The sequence below is a fragment of the Natrix helvetica genome (genome assembly GCF_964273705.1).
Source record: "Natrix helvetica genome assembly, chromosome: 7".
NCBI lineage: Eukaryota > Metazoa > Chordata > Lepidosauria > Squamata > Natricidae > Natrix > Natrix helvetica.
In genome coordinates, this window is record NC_138558.1 from 65,688,892 (window position 1) to 65,707,215 (window position 18,324).

Below are 18,324 nucleotides of genomic sequence, written 5' to 3' on the forward strand. Positions count from 1 at the left end.
CAAAGCAGTTGCCACTTTTCAGGTTGTAGGGAAGGCTGGGAGGGGGAAGAGGAGCTGCCTTAATGTCAGGCAGAGAGGAGTTGTGCTCAGGGGGAAACCATTCTTCCAAGCATTTTAAAAGCACACAATCTACATGTCACACTCCAATGGCCTCTCATTCGTGGTGGATGTATTGAACAGGAGCGCCATCTGGTGGGAATTGCTGTTAAGGCCACTGCCATACAGCCTATGGATAATACAGTAAGCATTTAATCGGGATGCTTTATTGATGCGTGCAAAGCAGGGATGAGATCCAGCAGGTTCTGACAGGTTCTGAAGAACCGGTAGCAGACATTTTGAGTAGTTTGGAGAACCGGTAGTGGAATTTTTTGAGTAGTTCGGAGAACTGGCAAATGCCACTTCTGGCTGGCCCCAGAGTGGGGTTGGAATGGAGATTTTGCAGTATCCTTCCCCTGCCACGGCCACCAAGCCACGCCCACCAACCCACACCGTGTCCACCAAGCCACGCCCACAGAAAAAAATTGAATTTCACCACTGGTGCAAAGTATTTCAGGCACAAACCGACAGCAGCAGTGCAGTTGCATCTATGACAGGAATAATCTAGGACACAAGAGGATTGACACCCACACACACACACCCAAAAAAAACCCAATAATTTCATTTTTGTTCTGGCTCCTGAACTGACACCAAAACGGTTGGCTGTACTTTGCTAAGATTTTCATGAAGCGATGTAGCAAAAAAAATCCAATCGGCTATCAGAACATTTTAGGAATGTGGAATAATCCTTTTAGTCCCTCCTCTTCTCTCTTTGATCTTCAGGAGATTTCAAAGTTGCACCTGAAGCAACAATGGGAAACTGCAGTCTGTCTTGTTTCTCTTCAAGCCCCTGGGTGATAGGTTCAGTATCACAGCCCAGATCCCTTAATCAACATGGACTGGGATGGCGAACCTATGGCATGCTTGCCACAGGTGGCACACGGAGCCATTTGTCAGGGCACACGAGGCATTGCCCTGTCAGCTGGTCAGCGCGCATGCACACACTGGCCAGCTCACTTTAGCCTTTTTTTGAGGCCATTTTTTGACCCTCCTCAGGCTCCAGACGCTTTATAGGAGCCTGGGGAGGGCGAAAACAGCCTCCCCCACCCTGGAGGCCCTCCGGAGGCTTCAGGAGCTTCCCTGAAGCCTCCAGAGTGCAAAAAAATGGTCCTACGGGCAAACCAGAAGTTCGGGAATGGACTTTCGGTTTGCTTATAGGATCGGTTTAAGCCCTCTGGAGCCTTCAGGGGCCTTCCAGAGGCTTCCCTGAAGGCTCCAGAGGATGAAAAATGATCCTGTGAGCAGCCTCCGGAAGGCCCCTGAAGGCTCCGGGGACCTTAAACTGGCCCTATGAGCAAACCGAAAGTCCATTCCCGAATTTCCAGTTTGCCCGTAGGGCCATTTTTTTGTGCTCCGGAGGCTTCAGGGAAGCTTCTGAAGCTTCCGAAGGGAGTCTGGTGGGCAGGGGAGGCTGTTTTCGCCCTACCCAGGCTCCTATAAAGCCTCTGGAGACTGGGAAGGGCTAAAACAGCATGCAAAAATGGGGGGAGCGCCTGTCATGCAAGCATGCGTGCTGGGGGTCACGCATTGCATAATGGGCACGGCACGCCCACGCATGATCCCTCTGCGCTCCCCCCGCTTATGGCATGCGAGCCAAAAAAGGTTCGCCATTGCTGGACTAGGACATAATACATTATTCTATTTCTTATTTGCACAAGTCATTCTTTAATATAACCTGGCTAACATATCCTAATATCTACACATACAGATGCCAGTCGGGGGAGTATCACAAAAAGGAAGAGGTGCAGGGGTGAAATTCAGCCAGATTGGACCGGCTGAGGTGAACTGGTAGAGACGATTTGAATCGGTTCCCCAAACCGGTAGAACTCACTCCTGGTTGGCCCTGCTCACACAGTTGCCGCTCACCTCTTTTGGCCATTTGAGCCGCCCATTCAATCCGAACGTTTCTCCCTCCATTCACAGCAGAGCTCCTGCAGCCTGTCCCTTTAAGGTAGTCCCTGGGAGGAAGGAGGCTGGGCAGAGTCATAAAGGGAGCAGCACCTCTGCTGTGAATGGAGGGAGAAATGTTCGGATTCTCTCTGTCACAGCATTCACTATGAGCCCTTCTCGTGCTCATACACATATTTTTTCCATCCGGGTTCTGCGGGCGTGGCTTGGTGGTGGGGTCCTGTGACTGAGTGGGCGTGGCCATGAATGACATCGAGTTGGCCATGCCCACTCAGCCACAGGACCCCCCACCAAGCCACGCCCACAGAAACTGTAGGGGAAAAAATTGAATGTCACCCCTGAAGAGGTGCCATGGCAAGCGACTGAAGCACCACCTCTTCAAACAACGTTGCTATGACCGCCATCTTGTCTTTTATTTTTCCATTTCTCTGCAGACACCGGTGTTATCTTTATGTTGCCATAAAAGGAAATGATGCAGTTTTGGGATTATAAACATGTCTATTTATCCATAAACTTATTTAATAGTGCCTCAGAGGCTGAACAGAAATGTTTCTCATTGCATTTTTTTTTTTTTTTTGCTATGTAAAAACAGTCAGGATTTTTATGCACCATGTGAAAGGTAATTGTGGACATATGACATTAACAGTCTGTTCAAGTGGTATGTTGTAAATACATTTTCAGACAAGCAGCCAGATTTCATTATTCCCTAAGAAGTAACAGATTTAAAACACACACAGACACAAAAATAAAACAATTGAGTTCTTGCAACAGGAATTGAATAATATATTTTAAAGAACTGGCGGCTTAATATGCACAGGTTTCTGATTACACATTCAGAGCAATACATTTTAAAAAAAAAAGCAATTAAAATGTGGCTGACTTATAAACGATGTGTTGGAATACCATATTTTTTTGAAGGAACTTTAATAACAAGATACCCTGTTTATACCTTTAGATTACTCACAAAGATCAATCTTTCTAAATGAAAAGCCAGCCTTTTGAGGTAGGCCAGTTTCAGAACTGGAGAAATTGCCCAATTATTTGGGGGGGAGACAAAAATGTAAGCATGATCTCTAAAAAGATACTTGATAGATTCACTTACTTGAGTATGTAAAAGACTTCGCAATAGACCTGAAAGTATGTCCCTCATCGTATTTTTCTACACTAGCTTTACCCCATGACTCTTAAGTAGGAAAATGAGGCATAATGAAGACCAGGGATACTAAATCAACTTCTTCTCTTGAGTCTGTAAGCATAGCATTGCCTTTTCATTACTGCTCCCATTTTGGGCATACAACGATACTGTCACCAGATGGCAGCAATGATATACCAAAAAATTAAGTCTTTACTGCCATCTACAGTCTTGGCCATTTTTTGCAGTTCAGATACAGAATGTTCAGTTTATATGTTTTGCTTTTAAGCTTAAAGACACAGTCTTGATTTTAAAAAAAAATGTAATCATATTTTTCAAAAAAAATTAATACACACCCTTTAAATCAATTATCTTTGGTCCAAAGTAATAGTGAGACTATAAATTTGGTTTTTTTTTTAAAGCAATCAAAACGGTTAACCAGCAGCAAGCACACACATACCTATACAAAATAGAGTATTGATTTTTAAAAAAAGATCAAAACATTAGAAGTAACAATATCAGCTATCACTGTTTTTAGCTAAAATATGTTTGCTTGGTAAAGATTGCTGCACCAAATCACTAAACCAGCCATTCAATGAAAACTCAGATCTGCCACATTTTGTTCGTCTGCTACTTAAGATAATTTTGTTTCTCGTCAATCCTTTGTCCATTCCCCCAAGACTTTTTCTTTTTCTTTCTTTCTAATAACTCTCATCTGATTACTCAGATTATTTGCAGTCTTGCTCACCTTGTTCTAATAATCAATCTTTGAAACTGCAGGCTCTTTCAAAGTTCAAAAAGATGGTTTTGGCTTCCGTGAACGTTAGAATAAAATAACAGATTTGGAAGGGAACTTCTAGTCCAACCCCCTGCTTAGGCAGGAAGCCCTACACCACTTCAAACAAATGGTTGTCCAATCTCTCCTTAAAAATATCCAGTGTTGGAGCATTCACAACTTCTGGAGGCAAGTTGTTCCATGAATTAATTGTTCTAACTGTCAGGAAGTTTCTCCTCAGTTCTAAGTTGCTTCTCTCCTTGATTAGTTTCCACCCATTGCTTCTTGGCCTACCCTCAGGTGCCTTGGAGAATAGTTCGACTCCCTCTTCTTTGTGGCAACCCCTGAGATATTGGAAGACTGCTATCATGTCTCCCCTAGTCCATCTTTTTGACATACCCAGTTCCTGCAGTCGTTCTTCATATGTTTTAGCCTCCAGAACCCTAATAATCTTTGTTGCTCTTCTCTGCCCTCTTTCTAGAGTCTCTGGGTCTTTTTTACATTGTGGCGACCAAGACTGAATGCAGTATCTTGTCCAGGTAATTCCACATTGACTTGAAGTATATGCCATGTATATGATGAATGGGATGGTAAAATATCGAGCAAATGGATGAATACATTTGTTAGACTGTAGGTGCTACAGGAACCTTTGTTTTTGTACAAAAATGGAAATGTGTGGAACATTTGGGTTCCTTATGATTATACAGATTTAAGGGCACATTAAGCAAAGCCAAAGGGTCAATTCCTTAAAGAGAAGAAAATACTTGTCCCAGTAGGTAACCCTGTGAAACATTATCTTAATGAAAATATGTTTCAAAAGTCTAAGTGGTGTATATTTCTTATAGGTTTAAAAATAAAGATGGTGTTTTATTTAGAGAGTCATGAGCAATAGAAAAGATTACTCCCTGTTATGTAAAATTGAGTACATGTCTACTGCTGAAATAAAAGTTCTAATTCTTGCATCAACAGTTACATAATTATGTAAAAACCACAATGTTAGGATCATATTTCCATGAAAATATAGCTATATATTTTCACTGGGCTTAATCTTAACAATAGGCATCTTTCATTCCATTTATTAAAATTATAATTGAACTAAATGCCCTAAATTTTATTCAAATGTCCTAAATAAGCACCATCTTGTGATTATACTTCAAAAGACATCCATACCATGCAATCTTAAAACACATCTACTCTGTGTTAAGTTCCACAGAGTTTAATCAAAACTCAGTTGCAAACAAATACACACAATATATGAATGCAGCCTCAACATATTGCGGTTCTCAAAATAAATCCTAAAAGTCTGATATCACAATATATTGAATGCCGACATCCTATCCCATTTCGCCCTCCGAATTCCATAAAGGAAGTGATGTCACAAGCTATGTAAACAATCTTTAAAGATCAAGAAACCTTCAAATGCATATGCAATTTTAAAATCGTGGTTGCATTCATTTTGTTGAAAAAAATGCAGAGTTATAAAAACATACTAAGCTTTGTCAGAGGCATTCAAAGCAGTTGTTCACATTATTTTAAGTGTAGTTTGAGGTACTACTGGAACTGGAGAAGGCACCATAGAAGCAGATGGATCGAGATGAACAGAATCAAAAAAAACCATATTCTATTGGAGAATCTACTTTCCTATTGGAGAAAAAAAATGTATATAGATATAGCATTATGCATAAATGCCCCCCCCCAAGTAACTCTGCAGTAAATTAGTTCAAATAGGAGGTAGTAAGGTAAATATTTACAATCTTGTTTTCCCTTGTGTATTGATTATTACTTTTGAGTAAGAAAAATGGGTTAGTCAAAGTTAACTACCTGGAATTGGCTTTCTCCAGCATGTTGATGTAATTTATGGTATAGTGAGTACCTATATGCAGCATAGAATTATCTGCATTTATTAATAATTTTTCTTAGTTCTGAATAGATCCCTCATTTGCTGTTTTATTTCCCTAAAGATCCTGTTACTCTTGAAAAAGGACCATGAACGCTAATAACTGCAGCAAATATTAAGAGACATGGGAATGCTTGGATATAAAATGACATAAGGAATTCTATTCACCCTAACCCAGAGATCGGCAACCCTGGAGACACATGTGGCTCTTTCATCTCTCTGCTGCGGCTCCCTGTCGCTAGTGGGCGCCACAATTGATAGGGCTTTCGGTTAGGACAGGTAGAGGAAAAAGGACGCCGTGCTAGGAGGAGACTCTATGGTGGGGGAAACCGGACTTCTGGCTAGCTCCAGAATGGAACGGGGGGGGGGGGCTTCCGGTTAGGACCTTTGTGGCTCTTTGAGTGTTTAAGGTTGCCGACCCCCTGCCCTAACCAAAAGCCTTAACATCATTAGAGGAAACTATTTATGTTAAAACAGTGCAAACAAAGAACATTGGTTTTAAAGGGGGGGAAAAAACCAGCCTGGAAAATTATATATTGAATCTTTACTTGATTATCATTTTATATGAAATTAAATTTTAATTTAAATCCATGGCGGCCTACATTCTGAAAAGGCCCACTTACTTGGGCTTCCGTTCCTTAATGGGGAAGGACTCCGGCTTCGAGTTGTCTAAAAGACCAAAACAAAAAAGATATTTTGATTCATCTCCATTCCTTTTACGCTAGAAAAAACAAATCTAAATTGAACACACACCATCAGTTGAGGTGGAATGAAAAATTTTAATGTTTTATAATGGTAGTCTCAGTGCCACAATTGGAATACATCATAGTCAGGGGTGGGATTCAGCCAGTTTGGACTGGTTCGAGCGAATCGGTAGCTCCAACAATCAGCTGAAACCAAACCGGTTCACTCCGACGGCCCACCCCTGTGCTATACTGACCTATATTTCCTTTGTTTGAAGCCCATCTGATAGGTGCGGCAGAGCGAATGGCCTCACCTCAGCTGTTTTACTCACCAGTGCTCCAGTGAAAGGTACGTTTTTGAGCTGTATTCAAACCCACCGTGCAAGCACAAAGCACACGCTCAAAGAACCGGTTGTTACACCGGTTGATCCCACCACTGATCTTAGTCAGTGCTCTGGCTAAGCAAACAGCTGAGGCGAGGCAATCTCCGCACCTATCAGCTGGGCTTCAAACAAAAGAAATATAGGTCAGTACAGTGCAGGGGCAAGCGGGCGGGCCCACTTGATCGTCAGAGTGAACCAGTTCACTCTCAGCTGATCATCGGAACTACCGGTTCACCCAAACCAGTCCAAATCGGCTGAATCCCACCCCTGATCTTAGTACATGAAGCACTAAGAATACTTTTGAGGCCTATATATTTGATCACTGAAAGCATTCATTCTCCAAAGTAAATTAGGTCAGTTAAAATGTTTGTGTATTGCTCTACTGCCATTTAACAATTATATACATCAGTGTTTCTTAACCTTGGCAATTTGAAGATGTGTGGAGTTGAACTCCCAGAATTCTCCACCAACCATGCTGGCTGGAGAATTCTGGGAGTTGAAGTGCACATATCTTCAAGCTGCCAAGGTTAAGAAACACTGATTTAGATGTTGACATTCCACATACAATAGCCCTACCAGACAACTGCGTTAAAAGAGCAGTCCATTAGTGCTTGAGCCAGGAGAATAATGTGCTGGCATGAACCTCAGGTCCTAAGTGGCCCCACATCTTCATCATATCCCTTAGGTGGCCCCACAGCTAGATGAGACAAGTTATTGTCGCTCCCAATTTTCAAAAAATCCTATACTTTTTCCAGCTGCTCCTGGACCAACGAAGCTGCAACTCTCTTGCATAAACCATTGAATCCATAAGAAAATAATAATAATTTTGCAGTTAGAATTGAACAATCCCTCATCTTCCAAAGTCCGTCTGCATTGCCTGTTTTTAGCAAGAAGAGTCAACCTTGGGTCACCTACAACCTTTGAAGAAGGGGTGACGGTTTCAAAGTATGTGAGGTTGGATTGATGTTTCTTGGACCTCTTAGAAAGAGATATTTGAGAGTAAAGCTTGGATTACTATTTTCAATCTTTGATGGCCTCATTCCAAAGATTACAGCTTCCTGATAGATGGATAGAAAAAGCATTTCTACGAGGCCACCAAAGATTGTAAAAATGATTGTTGAAGGCCCACAGAGAGCCTGCGTTGAGTTATAAGGTTGCCAAAATCTGTGAGAGTTGAGATATAAATGAGCATTGGAGATTAGTGGACTTCTATAAATCCCTAACAACTCAACCTTAGGTCAACCATTTTTCTATGCAATGTCCTCATGACATCGCCTTTCCCTTATCCCAAACCACAGTGGAGGTACCTTAAAATGGTCTTCAGGTATTCCCCTTCCTCTCTTAGTTGTTTTCCTTACCATCGAATTGTGTTGGCGCACCTCAGGTTTAGGGTTTAGGGACAGCGGTGGGATGCAGATGGTTTGGACCAGTTCAGGCGAATGGGAAGCTCCGATGATCAGCTGGGGAGCGAACCAGTTCGCTCCGATGATCAGGTTGGCCCGCCCATCCCTGCGCTTTACTTACCTATATCCTCTCAGCTGATTCATGCGGCAGAGCGTATTGCCACTCCTCAGCTGTGTTACTCCCCAGAAGTAACGTGAAAGATAGGTTTTGCTGAAACTGCTGATGCACGCAAAAATGGGGGTTGGGTTTCTCTTTTTTACAAGCAGAATTCCACCCATGCAGACAACTCTGGGACTGAGGAAGTGCAATAATTCTGCACACATAATCAGCGTGTTTTGAATGCTAACGTTTCCTTATCTCTCAGTCCCATATTTTGAGTACTTGTGTTCTTGTTGATGATGATGATGATAATAACAACAACAACAACAACAATAATAATAATAATAATAGTAATAATAATAATAATAATAATAATAATAGTAATAATAATAATAATAATAATAATAATAATAATAATAATAATAATAATAATAATAATAATAATAATAATAATAATGTTGCCTTCAGTGCAAACTCCTGGGAATGCATCTAATTTTGAACTACTATGTTAATCAGTTTATGTTACTTTACCAAATTCCGAGAGTAGCCTGTACTACGAGACAGAGGGCTAACACTACGGCTGCGACTTTGACTCCTGTTTCTGCTTCCGGAAGACCACTGAAATAAAATACAAACCATGAAACAGATCTCAGTTAAGGAGGAATCCTTTTAATGAGTAGGCTTTGCAGAAGGTAGGAGACTATTATGGAAGAAAGGACTTATTCTTGTTTTACCATACTGCAGGACTTGGCAAATCTTGTCCATTTCAGAAGGGTCCACAAAGTGGGGATCGAAACAATCAAGATGGCGGCTTTGACTGTGAAATGAAAGCTCCACCTATTTTTATGTGCTATCTTGACTTCTTTTGAGCCTACTCTTTGGACACCCCAACATGAAGATGTTCCCACTCAGGCTGGCCATTACTAACATTTCTGGGAATTGAACCCACATCTGGAACCAGTAAAAGTTGGGAAATACTGCTCTACCACATTCTAGACTCCAATTCCAATCGTAGCATGCAAATGATCTGGAATTTCTCTCTCGTCAGATGCTTTGAAATTTCAGCCTTCCATTTGATACATAGCTGAAATTCTAAATATTATCGCCTCTGTAATCCAATTGACAGGTTGTGCTTAACCAAGGCTTGCTAAATAACTCACAATTTACTGGATTTGTACATCATACCAAAGCAAATTTATAAACCCAAATATTTGAGTTTTAGATATTTTGGATCAACATATTGAGCCAAAACCAAAGGAACTGTGTTACAGCTTAGCATAGTGCCTGAACCTAGCATATATTATATTTTTTCCAAGATGACACCCTCCAGATATGCTGAATTTCTCCATATCCAGAATTCTCAGCTCATGTGGAATTCTGGAGCTTGAAGTCTCTCTATGTCTTGTGTTTTGTGAGAGTGGTTTGTGTGGGATTAGAGATTGGTTGATAACTTCAGCTGAAGGATCACTTAATTTCATGAATAGGCCATTTTATTTTAATCAGCCATTGTCAATTCAGTTAATATTCATTTGTCTTTTGGTTCTGGACTAGTTTTTCTTGGTGTATGCTTTTTTGAAGGTACCTATCAGTGTTATATAAACGTGCAAGTACAGGTAGTCCTCAACCTATGACCAAAATCGACCCTAAAATTTCTGTTGTTAAATGGGACATTTTTAAAGTAAATTTTGTCCCATTTTATGACCTTTCTTGCCTCAGTTTTTGACTCCAGTGGATTACTTAGTAACCCAGTTGTTAAGTGAATTTGGCTTCCTCATTGACTTTGCTTGCCAAAAGGTCGCAAAAGAGGATCACACGACCTTGGGACACAGCAACAGTCATAAATATGTGCCAGCTGCCAAGCATTTGAATTTTGATCACCTGATCATGGGGATGCTGGAAAAGTCCTAACTGTGAAAAACGGTCACAAGTCACATTTTTCAGTGCCGTTGTAATTTTGAACGGTCACTAAAACGAACTGTGGTAACTCGAGGTCTACCTGTACACCAGTGGTGGGATTCAAATAATTTAACAACTGGTTCTCTGTTCTAATGACCAGCTGGGTAGGTGTGGCTCGGTGGTCATGTGACTGGGTGGGTGTGGCCAACTCAATGTCATTCACGTTGATGGGCGCTTCTCCTTAGCTGTTACAATGTAATAAGGGTTAACGGGAGAGGCAGTTTCTGTAAGCAGGGCAATAAAGATTAGGGTAGAAGCAACACCAGAATGTTTCCTTCCTGCCTTCCTTACAGGATTAGCCCTGTGAAGTGGTAAAAACGAAATGAGATTTCTTCCAACAACTTGTTCTCTGAACTGCTTAGCAAGTTAACAACCGGTTCTCCCGAATAGATGCGAACCGGCTGAATCCCACCACTGCTGTACGCAGACATGTTAAGTGGGGAGGTGAAAGTAGACTGGAAAGGAAGAACGTTGAGCATCACTGGGACTTCTGTGTGAGTTGTAATCTTTTTCGGTTTAATGTTGCCTTTTGTGGGTATTTTATTTATTATTTATTTATTGAATTTATAGACCGCCCCCTCTCCCCGAAGGGACTCGGGGCGGTGTACAGACAACAACTAAAAAACCATATACACAGTAGAAAATATTAGATACCCCTTAAAAACAGATTAAATATAAAGCCTGTACAATAATAATAAAAGTTAAAAACAGCTTAAAGGTCTACCCCCAAAAATTTAAAATACTGGCCAGAAGGATTAAAGATTAAAACTACGGTTAGGCCAGGCCAGCTAATTGGAACAGGTGGGTCTTAAGTTTCTTGCGGAAGGAGCGGAGATCGGTAGTTGTTCTGATGTCGGGGGGGAGGTCATTCCAGAGGGTTGGGGCCATCACAGAGAAGGCCCTACTCCTCGGTGTCGCCCGTTGGCATTGCCTCGTGGACGGCACCCGGAGGAGTCCCTCTCTGTGAGAGCGAATTGGTCGCAGGGATGTGTGGGGTAGGATGCGATCCCGCAGATAACTAGGTCCTGTGCCATGGAGCGCTTTAAAGATGATAGTCAACACCTTGAAACGCACCCGAAAAGCCACAGGTAGCCAGTGATTGTTTTAAATCCCAGACTGTTTTCCTTTGGAGCAAATATGGCTAAGCAATTAATTAAGTTCGGTATCATAAATGTAAGCCATCGTGAGCTTTTTGGATCACCTCTTTCAGAACCTCCTATGCAGAGATGGGTTGCTCCTGGTTCAGCCTGGATCGGGTGAACCAGTAGTAGCGGCGGTGGGAGGCTCCCAGAGTTTCTCCCATTTTTTTTCCTCAGGAGGCAACTGGACTTTCTTGTTTTTCTTTGGAAGATGTTTTGCTCTGTGATGCGATTCAAAAAAAAATTTATTACCGGTTTTGTGGGCATGGCTTTGTGGATGTCGCTTTGTGGATGTGGCTTTGTAGGTGTGGCTTTGTGGCCATGGCAGGGGAAGGATACTGCAAAATCCCCATTCCCTCCCCACCCCAGTAACCTGCTTCCGAGTCCGTTCTCCTGTTCAGGGCAACAAAAGAAGATCAGTTGGGAGGCTGGGAGGCAGCGGGTGGGCAGGGCCAGCCTATTTGCCGGTTCTCCAAACTACTCAAAATTTCCGCTACCGGTTCTCCAGAACCGGTCAGAACTGGCTGAATACCACCTCTGGTTTCGCTTCTCATCCAAGAAGCTTCTTCAGCTCTGACAGGATAGTGAATCAATCCTTCCATCCCCCACTATCCTGCCAGAGTTGAAGAAGCTTCTTGGATGAGAAGTGAAACGTCTTCCAAAGAAAAAACTCCAGTTGCCTCCTGAGAAAAGAAATAAGCACCTTTGGAAGCCTTGGCCTCTAAGCTTAAACCTTTCAAAAGCCTACCAGAGCACCTCTTTTAGTTACAGCCTCTCCCTTCACAATCACTGAATCCTCTTCCAGGAGCGCTGGCCAGACATGATAAGCCACCAGTGGAGCTGTGAAATCGGAATCATAGCTGCGACGGTACCTAATCAGATACAAAAGAAATCCAGTTACAACTGAGGTTGCAGGTGGGAGTTTCCCTTAGGTTATCACCTGTCCATCTCGTGTTTCTCCAGGGCACTCAGAACAATTATCATATTTACTCTGGCATGAGGACTAAGGGGAAAGTGTCAGATGATGCTTACAATAAAATGTCAAGTCTGTCATTGTATGCAAGCATGGAGGGCATCAATAATGGCTTGACAGACGGGGGGGGGGGGCAGGGAGAGCTGCTAACAAGATAGTGAACCCTAACCTTTTTCTTCTCGCGTGTCGAAATTGCGCATGTGTGACAGCGTGCCCGAGCGTGCCCACACCCATTATACAATGTATCATTCCCCCTATGCATGCAGGCACAACCCCCCCAGCTCCCCCTGCCCTGTGCATGTGCGTGACCCCCCATGGTCCCCCCGCATGCACGTGATCCCCCCCATTTTGGGCCTCCCTGAAGCCTCCTGAAACCAAAAATGGGGTGGGGGGGCACCGCACCCCCTCACCTCACCCCCATGCATGCACACGTCATCTCCCACATGTGCGGCAGAGACCTGAAAATCAGCTGTCTGGCAGGAGGCGCATGCGCATGCCCGGTGGAGCTGAGCTGGGCAACGGCTGGCCTGCCCGCAGAGAGCATTCCACATGCCACCTGTGGCATGCTTGCTGTAGATGCACCATCATGGAGATAAGTGGAACTTAAGCTTGAGCCAAAGCAATAACTTGAGAAACACCTCAGGCAGGATCACTGAAGACTCTCGTTCCTAGAGCTGTTACAATAAAAGTAATCCTGGCCTATATTTTATTAGCTTCTTAATCGGGTATATCTTGTAGACTGACAACAAGTAACAAGCGTAGAACATAGCATGCCAAAATTATATATTCTTGGTATTATAACATTCCCTAAATAACATGCAAAGTAACAGAATAACAGAGTTGGAAGAGATCTTAGAGGTCTTCTAGTCCAACCCCCTGCTCAAGCAGGGGACCCTATATCCTTTCAGACAAATGGCTATCCACTCTCTCCTTTAAAACCTCCAGGGATGGGACACCCACAACTTCTGGAGGCAAGTTGTTCCACTGGTTAATTGTTCTCACTGTCAGGAAATTTATCCTTAGTTCTAGGTTGCTTCTCTCCTTGATTAGTTTCCACCCATTGTTCCTTGTCCTGCCTTATATAGTGCTTTAGTGAATAGAATGATCCCCCTCTTCTTTGTGGCAGGCCCTCAAATATTGGAACACTGCTAGCATGTCTCCCCTGGTCCTTCTCTTCATAAGACTAGACATATCCAGTTCCTGCAACCATTCTTCGTATGTTTTAGCCTCCAGTCCCCTAATCCTCTGTGTTGTTCTTTTTTGTACTCTTTCCAGAGTCTCAACTTCTTTATTAAATTGTGGCAACCAAAACTGGATGCAATGTTCCGAGTGTGGTCTTACCAAACATTATAACATAGTAGTATCACTTCTCGTGATCTTGATTCTATCCCTCTGTTGGGGCAGCCTAGGATTGCATTGGCTTTTGAGGCAACACTGCCAGCTCATCGTTAAGTGATTGTCCACTAGGACTCCAAGACCTCACTCACAATCACTGGCATTGAGCCAGGTTCCACCTATTCTATACCTGTACATTTGGATTTTTCTTGCCTAAGTGTAAAACCTTACTTTTCTCACCATTGAATTTCATTTTGTTAGACAGGGCCCTGCGTTCAAGTCTGTCAAGATCCTTCTGGATCTTGAGCCTATCTTCTGAGGGGTCGGCTATTCCTGCCCGTTTAATGACGCCTGCAAAATGGGTGAGTTCCCCTTCTGATACCTCATCTAAATCGTTTAAGACAGGGGTGTCCAAACTTGGCAACTTTAAGACTTGTGGACTTCAACTCCCAGAATTCCCCAGCCAGCTGCTGGCTGGGGAATTCTGGGAGTTGAAGTCCACAAGTCTTAAAGTTGCCAAGTTTGGACACCCCTGGTTTAAGAGGATGTTGAAGAATACTAGGCCTGAAAGGGAGCCTTGAGGTACCCCATTGGTTACTTCCCTCCATGTAGGTGCAGTTTCATTAAGGGCTACACGTTGAGCTATGGGTGGGTTTCAAAATTTTTAGCAAGGGTTCTCTGCCTGGTTGCTGGGTGGGCGTGGCTAGGGTGGATATGAGCTAGTCGGCCTCCTGCACCACCGCAGGTTTTTACTCTTCCTGGGCTCCCGAGCGAAAAAGGCCTCCCCAGGCTCTGGAGACCCTCCCAAACTTCCGCTAGGCCCTATTTTTGCTCTCCCCAAGCCTCCGTGCACGCCCTGCACTTACCTGCATCCAAAACGGGCCACGTGGGGACTCCTAGGAGGGGAGGGGTGTGCAGGGCCAGCCAGGAGTGGGATTTGGGGGGTTTTCTGAATTGCACAGAATCTTAGCTAGAGGTTCTCCCAAACCCCTGCAAACCCCCAGCAGCCTAACTCTGGTTGAGTGTGGTTTTTAATTTGTTGCGTCTCCGTTCAGGGAGGTGAATGTGTCTCCACATCTTTCTGCCTTTTTAAGATTAGGTATGCAAAACATGCCTATTTTCTTTCCCTTACTTGTACTCGCTGAACAGCTCTCCATCTGTACCAAAAGAAACGTCAAGGGGAGGATCTAAAGTCTGCATGGAAAAAGCTATCCGGCATAACTCTCGTATCAAGCTACTGATCATGATGAAATCAACGCCTGGGAGAGAAATCTTAGGACTGATGTTCAGAGCGCGGATGACTTCCTGAAAACATATAAAAATATGTGTGATTATTTCCTAGCGAAAAATAATTGGGAATTACTCCCTACCCCCACCCCCCCAAAAAAGTAACAAATGCAGAAAGGCCGTTTTGAAATGGAACACAAAATGATGGAATGACTACGTTAAGACCAAGTGGCTTCCTAAACTCCCCCCCCCCCCAAATTCACATCAACATACCAGCATCCATCAAAAACCATCTTGTAATACTTTCCATTTAACTTAACTAAATGAATGAAGTGGTTTAATTATGTGCTATTTCACTAAAATTTTATTTTAGGGGTTGACTTAAAGATTTTCTGCTGCAGTTACACAGTTGGAGAAGCAATTGAGTCAGACATAATTAGGAATAGAGTTGTTTTCAGAAGTACTTGAAGGGTCAAGATGGCAGACATGAGTACAGAACTGAAGCCCTGCCCAGGAGTGGGTTGTTACAGGTTCGCCTGGGTTAGGGAGAACCTGTAGCTAATGTTATGGCTGGTTTGGAGAACTTCCAAATCCCACCTCTGGCTGGCTCTGCCCACCCCGCCCTGCCCACCCCACCCCTCCCTTTCCAGGAGTTTCCACATGGCCTGTTTTGGATGAGAGGTAAGTGCAGAGCCCGCGCGGAGGCTCAGGGAGGGTAGAAAATGGGCCTCCCTGAAGGCTTCCAGAGTCTGGGGGAGGAAGTTTTGCCCTCCCAGAGGTTTGAGGAAAGCCTCTGGACCCTGGGGAAGGAGAAAACAGTCCTCCCACCAGTGACGTGCGGTGAGGTTTATGGCTGGTGAGGCTGGTGATGTCATCAGGAAGGCGGGGAATGGGACCATGTGTGTTGGAGGCTCAGGCTGCCTCAGCCTCCAGCACACGTGATCCCATTCCCCGCCTTCCTGAGTGTGCTCCGCCGGCTCGCGCTCCGCAGTCCTTGAAAGCGACTGGGGAACGAGAACCTTCCTGCCTCTGCTGGACTTTGCGCGCTCCTCGCGACTGCATATTGTAGTCACGAGGAGCGCGCGAAATCCAGCAGAGGCAGGAAGGTTCTCGTCGTTCCCCAGTCGCTTTCGTGCCTTCGTCATCTGGGAGCGCTGACAACATTTCTGCCTCTACCCTCCGCAGCTCCCAGGCGCGCCCGGACGGATGTATATAATATTATAATATTATATATATATATTTATAGTATATAATATTATATACTATTATTTCATGAAGAGAGGTGAGGCTCTGCCTCCCCTGCCTCCCCTGACCGCACGTCCCTGCCTCCCACCATGGTGCAGGAGGCATGACCATGCCCGCCCAGCAACCAGACAGAGAACCCATTGCTGAAATTTTTGAAGCCCACCCCTGGCCCTGGCCCCTTTCCAATGCATCCTAAGTAAAGAGGTAAGGTTTCAATCACTTGGTTATAGCTGCCATCTTGCTTTTTGGACCCACTCGCCCCCCCTTCTTCCAAACACTCCTAGATGTTTTCATCACATTTTCATAGGACTCAAATCCTAATTTATTAGAGGAAAAGCATAATCATTGTTATTTAATCCTCAGCCTCAAATTAGCCATATAATAACGAATATCATTATGGAATGTATCACGGGCAACACTGATAACAGAATTAACATTATTGAGGTTCTGTTAAATAGTACTTTATCACCTGCCTAAGATACCAATTTGGATCCCAGAGCAGTCATTGCTCTAACATTTAGACTTGGTGGATTTAACAAATTCTCATAACACCTTTGAGATATAATCCCTGGCTAATACTTTTTCTTCACAGACCAAGCAGATGGCCAATGTAAGGAACCCAAAGATGCTTTTTTTTCAAGAGGCAACTGGACTTTCTAGTTTTTCTTTGAAGATATTTTGGTTCTCATCCAAGAAGTTTCTTCAGCTCTGACTGGTTGATGAGGAATGGAACACAGATAAACCTCCAGGTGGCCTCAACGACTCGCTAAAAGGATGCAAATGACCAGCTGTCCGCAAGGAGTATAAAACCTTCCATTCCCCATCGTCCAGTCAGAGTTAAAGAAGCTTCTTGGCTGAGAAATGTCTTCAAAGGAAAACAAAAAAGTCCAGTTGCCTCTAGAAAAAGCACCTTTGGGACAACTATGACCTGGATGACTGAGAGTCTCCATCGACAATGTAAGGAATCAATTTATTATCCTCCTTCCTTCCACAACTCCATCACTGTATTGCTATAATTGAACTCTCCTTTCTTTTACATGAGAGGTCTGTGGAATGAGACTGGGGGGAATCTGAGTGGAAGAAGATTTAATTTAATTTAATTTATTAGATTTCTAGACCGCCCCCTCTCCCCGAAGGGACTCGGGGCGGTGTACAGGTATAAATTTTAAAAAACCATACAAACAATAGTATACATAGCTAAAATTAGATTAAATAGCCCCTGTACGAATTTATAAAAATTAAAAACTTAGACCATAAAACCAATCATAAAATTTAAACATAAAACTGAGGTGGGAAAGCTGGAATTAGGCCAGGCCAGCTAGCTGAAACAGGTGGGTTTTGAGTTTCTGACGGAAGGAGCGGAGGTCCGTAGTCATTCTAATGTCAGGGGGAAGGTCATTCCAGAGGGTCGGGCCCATCACAGAGAAGGCCCTTCCCCTAGACATCGCCCGCTGGCACAGCCTAGTGGACGGCACCTGGAGGAGTCCCTCTCTGTGTGAGCGAATCGGCCGAAGGGATGTATGGGGCAGGATACGATCCCGCAAATAACTAGGTCCTGTGCCATGGAGCGCCTTGAAGATGATGGTCAACACCTTGAAACGCACCCGAAAAGCCACAGACAGCCAGTGTAGCCCGCGCAGGAGAGGTGTTACGTGGGAGTAGCTAAAGACTCCCGAGATTGCCTGCGCGGCCACATTCTGAACCAGCTGCAGCCTTCGGGTGCATCCCAAGGGGAACCCCATGTAGAGAGCGTTGCAGTAGTCTAGCCGGGGCGTCACAAGCGCATGAGTGACTGTGCGAAGGGCGCTCCGGTCCAATAGGGGACACAATTGGCGCACCAGGCGAACCTGGTGGAATGCCCCCCTGGCCACGGCTGTCACATGGTCGTCCATGGACAGCCGGGCATCCAGAAGGACGCCCAAATTGCGTACCCGATCCACGGGGGCCAGATGTTCGCCCCCAATGGCCAGTGATGGAATAAGCTGGTTGAACCGGGGCGCCGGTAGCCACAGCCACTCAGTCTTGGATGGGTTGAGCTTGAGTCTGTTACTTCCCATCCAGATCCGTACGGC

General features: G+C 44.1%; 1 protein-coding gene across 4 annotated transcripts in view; it reads right to left on the minus strand.

The window, feature by feature from the left end:
- Positions 1-2,858: 2,858 nt before the first annotated feature.
- The window catches only part of SPATA18 (spermatogenesis associated 18), a gene marked incomplete at its 3' end in the record, with an annotated part of 36,523 nt that continues 21,057 nt past the window's right edge, over positions 2,859-18,324 (minus strand). For 2 of the 4 annotated variants that reach the window (XM_081960274.1, XM_081960273.1), the window contains 5 exons: positions 14,913-15,085; positions 12,221-12,344; positions 8,909-8,995; positions 6,432-6,477; positions 2,859-5,552 (listed from right to left, as the gene is read on the minus strand). In XM_081960274.1, the coding sequence (XP_081816400.1) occupies positions 5,545-5,552; positions 6,432-6,477; positions 8,909-8,995; positions 12,221-12,344; positions 14,913-15,085 (438 nt within the window). Of the gene's footprint in view, positions 5,553-6,390; positions 6,478-8,908; positions 8,996-12,220; positions 12,345-14,912; positions 15,086-18,324 lie in introns of those variants that run through there. The other 2 variants (XR_014175983.1, XM_081960272.1) reach the window with 2 other exon arrangements.